This window comes from Bos indicus x Bos taurus, chromosome 5 (assembly GCF_003369695.1).
Source record: "Bos indicus x Bos taurus breed Angus x Brahman F1 hybrid chromosome 5, Bos_hybrid_MaternalHap_v2.0, whole genome shotgun sequence".
Lineage (NCBI taxonomy): Eukaryota > Metazoa > Chordata > Mammalia > Artiodactyla > Bovidae > Bos > Bos indicus x Bos taurus.
In genome coordinates, this window is record NC_040080.1 from 55,274,588 (window position 1) to 55,287,653 (window position 13,066).

Below are 13,066 nucleotides of genomic sequence, written 5' to 3' on the forward strand. Positions count from 1 at the left end.
TGAGCTGACATGGAAACCTATATGTATAGAATTAAAGCAGAAATAGAACTGCTGTTGATTTATGTCCCTTTAAAACTTAACTGACCATAACTGAGTAAACACAGCCAAATTCAAGGTTATCCTTAAAAAACTGATGCAAATGTTTGCCCATTGCCATCAACATAAACTGTTATTAGTGATAATAACAGTTTTAACTGGTTAAGATCTGCTGTCTTAGAAATAATCCAATTTCTTTTTTAAATCCTATTTTTAGGGGGGTATTCCTTTTCTACATAGTCTGAATTTAAAGTAGTTAAAAAATGACCATTTGTGATTTATTGCAGGGGCTGGGGAGTAGACACAGAGATCCAGTTAATGTGTCATCATTTAAAGCAGCTTGGAAGTGGATATCCAATATTAGGGGTCCACAGAGACTTCTTAAAGAATATTCACTTTTGTTCATGCAGTTTGTGCTAAATCTTCAAAAAGGGCCCATGTTTATTACTTTCATCATTTGTCTCTGAATATCTAAGCATGAAGACTAGCTCCAGGTATAATATGCATGGGCTTAACTGCTGAGTCTGCATTGCTTATCTTACTTGCCACACCTAGAAAAGCCAATAGACAAGCCAATAGCCAAGAGACATGCTGCCTCTCAAGTATAGATACCTAAGGTACTTACGGGTAGCCAAGTTCCATGAAATTATTCCAGGTCTGCTTTAGCACCATTATAATACCCATTTGCATACAGAGATCAATAAGGCATCCACTAGGGTGGCACTGCGAGGTAAGCAAACACAGAAATTCAAGAATCAATGGACGGGAAGAAAGGCTGTCTGCTTTCTAATCTGCACAAAGTTGCCCTCAGGCTGTTTAATATAAGTCTGTAGGAAAGTAGGAGTGATGGGAGAATACCGACCTCTTCTAGTCTCCACCTGTTTATCAGCCTCAAGTAGGCACCTGGGTGTCCTGTGAATCTTCAACACACACAGAAAAACAAGCCATTAGCATCCTGTAGCCTTCAATGAAGATTATATTCAGATTAGCACATCCTCCAGTGAAAATTATGGTGTAGTAAGGAATAGGTCTGATGGAATTAGGAAAACTCCCCAGAAATGGCATAATGGCAACTTCTGGAATTCTCTGGGGGTATTTCTCTTCTGGCTGTTCTGCCTGGCTGCTGACCACAGAGGCCAGTTTTTGCTGCATGCTGTAACTTTTAACATTTTCTGCTTAATATCAAGTGCTTGTTGTGTAAACAGCAGGTTGGGTACAGTTGATCTTTTGGAACATTAGTAATGCTTTTTTTAAAGAAAACTATTTGACTAGAATGCCATCAAGTAGCTAGAAACTGCAGAGAGGCTGCTCATCCTGTTCACCAAAACCCAACACTTGGCTCTTCCCTGGTTCTCGTCTCCACAGACATAATTCGTGGTGATGGAATTCATGGGACATGGCCACTCCAGATCCTCAGAACTGCTGGATTCAGAAGTAACCCAGGCTCCCTCAGCATGGGTTAGCCCCCCTTCCCATGTGAATATCCTTCCCCACTCTGTGCGGTCAGGGACATAGGACATGCTCCCCGCCGTCCTCCATGATGTCACCTGCTCTTACAGGTACAAGATCCAGGGGCCTGATTCAGATACCGATGGAGCCTGCAAGAGTTACACTCATCCTTCACATGTGCAAACTATTTTTTTCTACTCACCTTAGCAAGAAAGGGTACAAGGGGCTCTGACAGAGGCCATCCCGGGAATGGGAAGGTAAAAGAAAGGAGACTGATCTTTTTATACTTTATGAAGTTACTCTAAAGGCTGCCTTCTCTGTCATCCCTGGTCAATGACCTTTGCGTGCTGTTCCTAGCCCCAGGATGTGCAGAGATACGGGGTTCTTACCTTCCGAGGAAGAACGCGATGTAAAATGTGGAGCTGTTCAGATTGACAAACTGAAAAAGAAACATTTTCAGGGTGAAGCTGTTCTCCCACTCGGACTCTGTGCGAGGCTGTTCTGTGGACACAAGGGGAGCAGAGTTTGAGAGAGGCTGCGTCTGACTCCCTCTCAGCTCCCTCTGTCACTCTCCAGACACACAGGGTGGGTGCACAGGAGGCCCAAGGAGGCTGCAGGAGACCCATAGATGGCGTGCAATGGAATGGACCATCCATGGGATCCTCAAGCTCCCAGACCAGCCCCAACAAGGGTTTGGTGGCAAGTGGCTACACTTGTCTGAGGGGAGGGGTATGTGGTTTGTTCCTCTGTTCTAGGATGCCCCGAGATCCTGGGTCAGACACAGCCAGGCTGAAGGCACCACATGCCTAGCCCTGGCTCTTTGCAGGAGCCTTTCTTTTGCTCTTAGGACCCACCTCATAGGTGGAAATTGTGTGGGCTCAGGTCCCCTCCCAGCTCCTAATAACTCTGTGGTCTTGACTTCTATTTCTGCTGTGATGTGAGGTGCTACTGGACTAGAAGTCAGACCCCCATCTCAGAATGAGCATCTGACTCCTTTACCTGTCACCCTCATCCAGCATCATTTTCAATTTCATGTACAAATACCCAGATGACCTCACCTCAAGAGCTTTTACTAGCATCTTTGTTTTATAATTTCCTGACCTCAGTCAGGCACCAATTCTCATCTCCTCATATTTCAACTTCCATACAGCAAATGCTCTTTGGACACTGTGATACAGCCAAAAATATGGCTCAGTCCTCCAACCTGAAATCTCACGTCAAATGCACTTCTCCTTCACTAGGACTTCCATCCTCACCTCAAACAACATCAAAGAAAATGCATTTAATGCAACAGTACTTTCTGTTTCTACGTAGATTCCCTGAGCTTCTAGTTGCTCATTTACCACTTTACTTCATCAATTCCTTTCCCACAAATGATAACTCAAAATGCTTCCCAGGAGGATATCTGAGAAGGGAGGGGAGAGACAAAGTGAATCTTATTTAAAATGGTTTAAATGTCCATTTCAGAACAAGGCTGTACTCCTGTGGAGGGAAGAAATGACAAAGGCTGCTTTAGGGCTTTAGCTTCATTTCATTTCTGCTACTGAATTCTTGGTTACACAGGAAGGTCTCCTAGGTCATCAACCAACTGGTGGTTTCCCAGATGGACCAGACTGACCAGGGCTGGATCTCCATCAGCATCTTTTCCAGCCTGCATCAAGTTGCCACTGGACAAAGACTGTATCAATGGGCAGTTATCTCTTCTGTGGACATGAACTTTTATCTTTTGGGGAAAAGAGTGGTGGTGATGGAAGATTTCTGTGACTTTACAGGAGATGTTCCAGGTGCCTGGCTCTGTATCTGGCACATAGAAGGGCTAAATAAACAGCATCTTTTATTATAATGGTTATTATAAATAAAAACACCTCTGTGTTTTTCCCCTTTTGGAAAAGCTACATATGGGAATGCACTAAAACAGGTTCTGTGTGGGAGCATATAATTTTCACAGACTGCATAGAGTAAAATGACTAATATCTCATTAATGAAATTGGGACAGTTCCTCCTTCTTGAAAATGTAGTGAATGCACAGCTTACAGCTGGCACCAGACTGCTCTGGTGCTTTACAGGGTCTTAGGCGTAACTGTTCAGATAAATATTTCTACAAATGTCTGTGATGGTTAGCCTGCCTATATTCCTGGTAAAAGACTCCTAGTCTTCAAAGCAACTAACTTTGCTATGATTTTATATGCCATGAAGACTGGCTATGTTTTTAATTAAATGAAAATTGTAGGCTGTAGCAAATGACTCCTTTCCTAAATGATTATAGGTACTTCATACACATGTATTTTTGTGATGTTATAGTTTTGGGGCATTAAGAGAAAACCTACTTTAAATTGTGTTAGTTCATGAAAGGATAGTATTTGTGGGAGCTTTTAAAACTTTAGGTAGGAAAGATTCTCCCAGCTCTTAGACATAGTTAACATGTCCTATTGAGAGCAAAGAGCAAACTGTTGTACACAATTCAAAATAAAGGGAATGCTTCTTTTCAGCAGTGTTTCAGATACGACTCTTTGAGAAGGCATTTTTCAGACCACAATAATGTATCATGAAATTAAAAGGGTTCTACTCACCTAAATTTGTCAGAAGAAGAGCAACCTTTTCATAGAGCTGTAAAATAAATTTCCTACATTTAACAAACTGTAGATGGTCTAAGATAGGTAATTATGAAGCAAATGGATAATTAAGTCATGAATGAAAATAATTACCATCCCCCTGTTGAAACAATGAAAATACTGTCTACAATTATGTCTTTTCAGGGCAAGAAAGAAATGTCCAAGGGCCCATTTTTGAAATCTCACTTTTTGATTGGGATGAATAATTCTGTGACAACAAGCCAGCTGCCATAATTAGTAACTTGCTAAGTGATGCTGGGCAAGTCATAATATTCCTGGGACTCAGCATCCTCAGGGTAAAATCTCTAAGACTGCTTCTGAAAAGAGTCTGTAATCCCATTGTTTTTACCGGCTGTTGTATTTTCTAGATTATAGCATTCATAAGTAATAAAGTGATGAAACATTATTAGGAACCACCAAACTTATGGTACTATGCTTTTCCATTCATTAATTAGGTGCATCCCTAACTCACCTAACCATCTGGTTAACGGAAATGGATGGCTCGACAAGGGGAGTGTGCCCGTGTGTGTGTGTGTGGAAGTGCAGGGGGTACAGTTAAGGTACTCCTCACCCCGATGGAAGGGGAGTGTGCCCATGTGTTTGTGTATGGAAGTGGAGGGGTTAGAGTTAAGGGCAAACCCTCCTCAAGAGGTTTCCTAGGAGGACATACATTGAAAGAAAAAGAGCAAGTTCTTCCTCTAAAATGAAATATAATAAGTGAAGAGGAAAAAGAAAACTAGTCAAATGGATTTGAAAAATATGGAAATGAAGATCACCTTTAAACTAAAGTAGTAAAATCACACTGGGTAAAATTCCCCAGGCTGGAATTCTAGCTTTACCAGCCAGAAGGCTGTAGGTCTTAGGCATGTTACCTCACTTCTTCTTAATATCATCATTTTCCTTACATGTGGTTGAGACTCACTCATTTTGAGGTCTTTACTAACTTTTGAACTCTCTTACTCCAGATTTTTGGGCTAACTACTTAAAGTCAAAATACTCAGACTGCCTGACTTTAAACTTTCAGCAATAATTATGGTTTGTTATAGTAAAATACAATTCATATGGCCATAGTAACAAATTTTATGTATAGAAACCTCAGACTCTGTAAGAGTCCAGCATTAAAAGAGATTGGTATAATTTTCAATACAAAGTCTTGTGGTATAGATGAGTCATACATCTCAACTGTATCATAAATATAAAATACTGGTTAACAACATATTAGGACAGATATATTTGATGTTAATCAAATGTACTTTAATATTACAAAAGTATTATATCATTAAAGTTAATTATCAAGGAAAATTAAATTTAACTGGTGAGACAACCTTTCTCAAAAATATGATGATACATGTAAGCTTCAGTGTATGGACTTTATCATCCATTTTGGTGACTAAGAAACCCTTTATTAAACACAAAAAACACCTGTGTAGCTGCTAGCACACAGTAGGTGCTTTGTACTGTCCCTAATTATATACTATTTCACCTCCCCTCCTGCTTCATTTTTACTTCATTTATTTTTTTTTGCTTGGCTGTGTTCCATGAAGTAGAGATTGTTGGATACATGATTTTAAGTTAAGTGAATTATTACTCTGACAGCACTGGTACCTCGTCAAAATGTATCATCAAGTGTGTGTTTATAGACCCAAGGCATGTACACAGAAATTTATTTCTTAAGATGAATAAATTAAATTTTAGTAAGACTGGAGAAAAGAGATGATAAAAATACAGTAAATTTTAATGCACCACATCCTACCTGGATGCAGAATCTTTCAGTGCTCTGGCTCTTTGGTTCATTTCACTATGAATCACTCCCCTTTACAAAGATTATTCGACAGTTAACTTTAAGACCAGCTGAACTGTGGATGGGGCAGTGCTAGGGAGTGACAAACATCTACTTTCAGTCTCCACTGGACCAAACAGTTACACAGCCATGCTGTCAAAATGATCAGCAAGTGCTCCTTTTTTTTCCTACCTTCTGGATTTTTAAACTTTTTTCCTACAATAATAAAGTTCCTGTATATTTAATAATAATTACATATGCTTCATTATCTCAGTGATTTCAGAACTATTGCCCAGATTTAAGTTGCAGTATAAATAAGAGAGAGGGGAACTATAACTGAACACATATTCCATACAAAACACTATACATGGCACTCTATATATATTTATTCTCTCCTACAAACCTCAAGTCTAACAATGTCAGTCATTACATTTTGTTCTGTTATTAGTAACAACAGTTTACGGAGTGCCTACTTTGAGCCTGAGCCTGTTTTGTCACTGGGAAATAACAACAGAGGGAAAAAAAATGGTTAAAGGTTTCTGCCTTCTTGGGGCTACACTGAAATGGAGAAGATAGATAATAAACACAATAAATGTTTAAAAATAGCCTATTAGATGGTGATGAAATTAAAAGACACTCCTTGGAAGAAAAGTTATGACCAACCTAGATAGCATATTGAACAGCAGAGACATTACTTTGCCAACAAAGGTCCGTTTAGTCAAGGCTATGGTTTTTCCAGTGGTCATGTATGGATGCGAGAGTTGGACTGTGAAGAAAGCTGAGCACCGAAGAACTGATACTTTTGAACTGTGGTGTTGGAGAAGACTCTTGAGAGTCCCTTGGACTGCAAGGAGATCCAACCAGTCCATTCTAAAGGAGATCAGCCCTGGGTGTTCTTTGGAAGGAATGATGCTAAAGCTGAAACTCCGGTACTTTGGCCACCTCATGCGGCGAGTTGACTCATTGGAAAAGACTCTGATGCTGGGAGGGATTGGGGGCAGGAGGAGAAGGGGACAACAGAGGATGAGATGGCTGGATGGCATCACTGACTCAATGGATATGAGTTTGAGTGAACTCCGGGGCTGGTGATGGACAGGGAGGCCTTAGCGTGCTGCGATTCATGGGGTCACAAAGAGTCAGACACGACTGACTGACTGAACTGAACTGAACTGAATGCCAGAGAGGGCTTTCCAGGTGGCACTAATGGTAAAAACCAAAACAAAACAAACAAAAACCAAACAAAACACCTGCTTGCCAATGGAGGAGATGTAAGAGATGCAGGTTCAATCCCTAGGTTGGGAAGATCCCCTGGAGGAGGGCATGGCAACCCTCTCCAGTATTCTTGCCTAGAGAATCTCATGGACAGAGGAGCCTGGCAGGCTACAGTCCATAAGGCTGTAAAGATTCAGACATGACTGAGGTGACTTAACATAGCACAATGCCATAGAGAGAAGTGAAGTGGGTGAGGAGCTAGACAATGGTCAGAAAGCAGGAGTGGGTTGCAATTTTACATGGAGTGACCAGGGAAGCCTTCTACTGGAAAAGTAACCTTTGAACAAAGACCTGAAGGAGGTTTAGGAGTAAAGTCTACAGACCCCACAGGGAAGAAGGTCCTAGGTGGAGGGAAGAATCTGGGAAACCAAAAGGCCAAGGAGGAGCAGGGGAGTCAGGGTGAGAAGGGGGAAACAGGGTCAAAGACCCCACTGGGGCCAGATGAGGGAGACCCCAGTGGTCATGTGAAGACCTGAACTTTGAGTGAGAGGAAAGCCACTGGATACAGTGAGTGAGGCTGGCTTACTCATGTGAAGCTTGCTCTGGCTGCTGTGATGAGCCTGGGTTGAGCAGACAGGGAAGCTGGGAGACCAGTGGGGAAGGCACTGCAATAACCCAGGTGAGAGATCCTGAGGACTTGGACCAAGGTGGGACTTGGGATGTGTGAAAGGTGGTCAGACTCTGGATACATTTTCATGGTGAGAGAAACAGAGAAGTCAAGGAGAACAAGGTTTTCAGCCTGGGCAGCTATGATGGGGAGACTATGAGAGGAGCTGATTCTGGAAAGAAGATGGGGAGTAAGGGGGTTGAATGTGTTAGGTGAGGAGGAGTCTGGGATTCAAGGGAGACAGCTGGGCTGAAAAACACACTTGAAAAAAGCCTGAAATCAACACAAGCAACATGTACCACCCTGGAAGATTCCTTGCTGAGTTATCTCTAGGAATGCTTTGGATACAGATTAACTTCCCATCATTCAGAATCAAAAAAGAAATGGGAACCAATACTGTTGAGCTATGTCAGATTCTGAGCTGGGCCTTAAAATATATTTTTTCTCTTTGCTACCCCATGGACTATACAGTCAATGGAATTTTCCAGGCCAGAATACTGGAGTGGGTAGCCTTTCCCTTCTCCAGGGGATCTTCCCAACCCAGGGATCGAACCCAGGTCTCCTGCATTACAGGTGGAGTCTTTACCAGCTGAGCCACAAGGGAAGCCCAAGAATACTGGAGTGGGTGGCCTATCCCTTCTCCAGGGGATCTTCCCCACCCAGGAATTGAACTGGGGTCTCCTGCAGTGCAGGTGGATTCTTTACTAACTGACCTATCAGGGAAGTCCCTTTTTTTTTTGTCTCTAAATTTCCCCAAGGGGCTTATAGTGTTACCTTATTGGATACATAAGGTAACAGAGGTTTAGAGAGGGCAAATGCCTTGCTCAATCTTATACTGTAGGAAATTCTACAGGCCAGATTTGATTTGAGTCTTCTGTACACCCACAAAGTACACCTCATGCCAGGCCACAGGTGTCACATAACTGACCAATCTCTCTGAGGCCAGGTCCCTTTAGAAACAGAAGGCACAGTCACCTGCTGCACATAGTTTATCCATGTGACTAGTTACCCAGATGCTCACTTACCACATTCAGCAGCATAATGATGCAGAAATTGATGCACACAGCAGTTCCTGTGGTTGCAACCTGAGAATTATTCCTGATTAACGCCCACTTAAAGGCTGCGAAAGTGCTGACGGTCACCACCCTGTAAATGACAATCCCGAACACAGCGGCGATCACCACGCAGATCTGGCAGGAAGACAGAGGACACCCGGTGAGCACAGTGGTGGAATGTTTCAGGGAGGGCCTCCCACCCCCAAGAAGATCCTCCCACAGGAAAAGGAGATACGGTCATGGTGGTCCTGACTTGAGACACCATAACAAAAGGCACACTTGCCATGTGGCTGATACTTCCTCTCATCGGTTTGTATGTTCTTTGTTATCCAAATAGAAAAACCATGGTACTTGAGAGTTGATAAACTGTTAGGCTACAGACTGACACTTTTTAAATCAGAATATTAGATTAAGCAAATGAACAAATATTATGGAAAACTTATCATGTTGCTCTTCTGTTTAAAGCTATTTCTTGGCTTCCTTTTACTCTTAGGATAAAAGCAAAGCCCTTATGGTGGCCTGAAGAGTCTCTCCAGGCCCACTGTTTTTCCACTCACTCCAAAGACTCTAGACCTTTCCTTGTTGTTTCAAATAGTCTAAGCACACGTAATCTTCCTTTGCCCAAAACGCTGACCTGCCCATTCCCCTGCCAAACACATGACACACCCACATGCACATCCATAATCTACTTAATACCTATTCATTCTTCACATCTCAAGAACTACTTCATAATTAATGCTTTTCATGAACCCCACCACCCCCCCACCCCGCCCGCCACTCCTCAGGCTTTTTGTTGTTGTTATATGGTACCAATGGCTTCCCAGATGGCTCAGTAGTAAAGAACCCGCCTCCCAATGGAGGAGACAGAAGAGACATGGGTCTGATCCCTGGTTTGGGAATATCCCGTGGAGGATGGTATGGCAACCCACTCCAGGTGCCTGGAGAATCCTATGGACAGAGGAGCCTGGTGGGCTACAGTCTGTAGGGTTGCAAAGAGTCAGACATGACTGTGCAACTGAGCATGCGCATGGTACCTATGCATTCTTGCAATATGCAGCTTAGTTGTTGTTATTCAGTTGCTAAACTTATAATTTCTAACAACTGTCTGCTTATTGTCAGTTTCCCCCACTCAGACAGTAAGCTCTACCAAGGTAGGGATGGTGACTGTTGTTTCTGCAGTTCATGGTTTCTGCAACATCTTAGCATCATGCCAGGTGCTCAGTTATTTGTTGCTGAATAAGCTTATGAAAGGTACATACTCTTATTTATCAGATAGATACACAGACTGAACTGAGGCATCTTCCTCTGAACACTTGATGGTGTTTGAGAAGAATATAGCATATCTCTATCTCTGTGAATAATGGGGATTTGAGATTCCGAAAAATTCTGTGGCTTTCATTAGATGACTCGCTTACTGTGTCTCAGAGAAGAGACCTTAGCTTACATGGCCGTCAAAAACTAGATCTTAAAGTGGGGCTTCAGGATGTGCTCTGGCAACTTAGAGCTTCCTTTTTTTATAGGAGCTTTCCTATGTTTTGCATAGACTCTGTCTTTGGTATACCGTGAGAGACATGCTCTAAAAGCCCAGGTATAAAACCTAGCTGAACTGGCAAAAAATAATAATAGTAGTAATAATAGAAAACAAACAAAAAACCGCCCGTGTCTGAATCCTGGAGCTGTTGATAGGGAGATAGGCGAGACCTACACTGAATTTTAGACAAGGGTGGCGATATGCTACGATGAACAGTTCACTGTACTGAGTCAAAGTGGGGGCCGAGTCCTGGTTCAGCAACAACCTGGCAGTGTGACCTTGAGCAAGTAGCTTCTCCTCTCCAGGGCTTTAGCCTCTACAGGTCTTATTGTGAGAAATACAACCCAAAATAATACATATAAATGTACTTACAGGAGGCAAAGCCTGACCCCACTGCTTACAAAGCAGAATCTGTAGATAGGGCAGGATCTGAGTCTTGATCCAAGCTGAGGGACACTTGGGCAATCTGCCTACCCCACCATCTCCCCAGGTTCTTCCTGGCCACAGTAGGGAGATTGTCTGGATTTTCTGTTGTTCTGTCCTTCCCATTCGAGCCAATTAGGATATATATTGATGCACATGTGCTCTTTGAAAAGAGGAAGCAGGAGAATCCTAACCATTCCTTCCTGTTCTAAAATGACATTTCTGACAAATCGCATGTGTGCGGTTCAGTAACCGACAGGATCAAAGTGGGTCACAAAGTGACTTCTTTTTAGGAAAAGCTAACAGTCCAGCTTCAGATTAGTATTTTGAAAACTGATATAACCATCAGCCGGAGAAGGCAATGGCACCCCATTCCAGTACTCTTGCCTGGAAAATCCCAGGGACGGGGGAGCCTGGTGGGCTGCAGTCCATGTGGTCGCTAATAGTCGGACATGACTGAGCGACTTCACTTTCACTTTTAACTTTCATGCATTGGAGAAGGAAATGGCAACCCACTCCAGTGTTCTTGCCTGGAGAATCCCAGGGACGGCAGAGCCTGGTGGGCTGCTGTCTTATGGGGTCGCACAGAGTCGGACACGACTGAAGCGACTTAGCAGCAGCAGCAGCAGCATAACCATCAGCAAAATAAATGTTAGGGAGTTAGAGCTGGCATTAAAAAACAGACTAATAAAACAACAAAAAAAATCAGAGTTCCTTGAATATTATAAATATGGGCATTGTTTCAATAACTATTTTCAGTTTTATACATCTATTTGCATAGCATATATTGGGTAATGGCAAAGAATGTATTTCTTATTATATGGGCATTGTAAAAATGAAAGCTTGAATGACATTGCTGTAAGTTCCACCTCATAGTTTTAGCTCCTTTCATTATGGCATAGACAAATGGAAAGAATAGTAGTTAGAGAACCTGAGCTTTTGGCTATTTCTTGGCTAGCCTGGGTGAGTCCCTTAACCTTCTGGAGTCTCAGTTACTCCACCTGTAAAATGGGACAGCAGTGTCACCCCCGGTCATCATATAGAACTGTTGTGAGGTCTAAATATCAGAACGTACAAAAAATGTATTTAAATACCTGGTATGATTATTGTTCCCATGCTATAGGTTTGTACTTTATGAAACATAGTTGTGTAAAAAAAAGGATTCATACCATAAAAAATATTCCAGATGCAGAAACAATAAGTCGGCTGCATTTATCTGCAAATGCTTGATATGGTTCTGGCTTGCCGGAAATGGGATTCATCCTCTCTTTCTTGGAATACTTGGCTTCAAACTGGGGCCGTATTTCTTCCTAAAAAACAAGCAGACACATTTTTACATACTGAAGAGGTACTTGGTCAAGAAGAAAAAAAAAAAAAAATCATTTTACCCCACAGGAAAACAGTCAACAAATGCCACGGTCATCACTCACTCAATGATATGCACTTGGAAACCCAGGTTTAAATATTCCGAAATTGGCCACTTATTAAAGAAAACCTAAAGAATGATTATCTTCGATTATCATCATCATGGCTCTGTGATTTAGACTAATAGTTAAGTATTTCTATTATCTTATTAAATGATAGTGAGAAAGGGGCCAATTTGTCCCTGTCCCCAGTAGTTTGAAATAACTAACATGCTTTTATTTATTATTGAGGAATGATATGAACACCAGGACAAAGAAAACTTCTCAAGAGTGAAATGTTCAGAATTCATTTTATGAGTTATAATGGCAATATAATTCTTAGTTTTCTACAATTTTTAGTCTTTCAATTTAGGCATCTAAAAACCTGGTGAATCTATTTTTAAAATAAGCTCCTATAGGAGTCATTCACCCTTAACCATAGATTTTAATGCATTCTTAATTGGTATTGAAAACAAGGTAAAAGCCTTTCAAATCCAGTTAAAATCAAGGCTTCTCTAATTCTAAATCAAGCTGAAATTTTTATTTCATTGAGTTGAGCCCCATCCAATGTGAATGGCTTCTGACTAAAAGCAATTACAGGATTAGGAAAAGATAAGCAACAAAACGGTGTGCTGAAGTGGTTCTGACTAATTAGGAACTTGTTTTATGTGAGTGTCTTGGAAGAGGCAGGAAAAGGAGCAGAAACTCTGGTGCAAGGGAGACTTGAGTTAATTCAGGCAGAAACACTCAAGAGCTGGGTGAAGGTACTGACAGAAAGCAAAGAAGGACCTGACAGGGGAGAAATTATGGAGGGTCTGGTAGGGGCCACCCTGTGTAGGAGGAAAGGCAGCCTGATTCCCTGCACAGGATGAGCCTGATGCTGGCTTCACGCAGATAA

The 13,066-nt window shown here is 41.9% G+C and overlaps 1 protein-coding gene across 15 annotated transcripts in view; it reads right to left on the reverse strand.

Annotated features, from left to right (window-relative positions):
* Positions 1–13,066, reverse strand: part of ANO4 (anoctamin 4) — a 434,080-nt gene that overhangs the window by 47,895 nt on the left and 373,119 nt on the right. For all 15 annotated transcript variants that reach the window (XM_027542020.1, XM_027542022.1, XM_027542023.1 and 12 more), the window contains 6 exons: positions 11,935–12,075; positions 8,782–8,946; positions 4,056–4,092; positions 1,875–1,986; positions 899–956; positions 662–759 (listed from right to left, as the gene is read on the reverse strand). In XM_027542020.1, the coding sequence (XP_027397821.1) occupies positions 662–759; positions 899–956; positions 1,875–1,986; positions 4,056–4,092; positions 8,782–8,946; positions 11,935–12,075 (611 nt within the window). The remainder of the gene's footprint in view (positions 1–661; positions 760–898; positions 957–1,874; positions 1,987–4,055; positions 4,093–8,781; positions 8,947–11,934; positions 12,076–13,066) is intronic.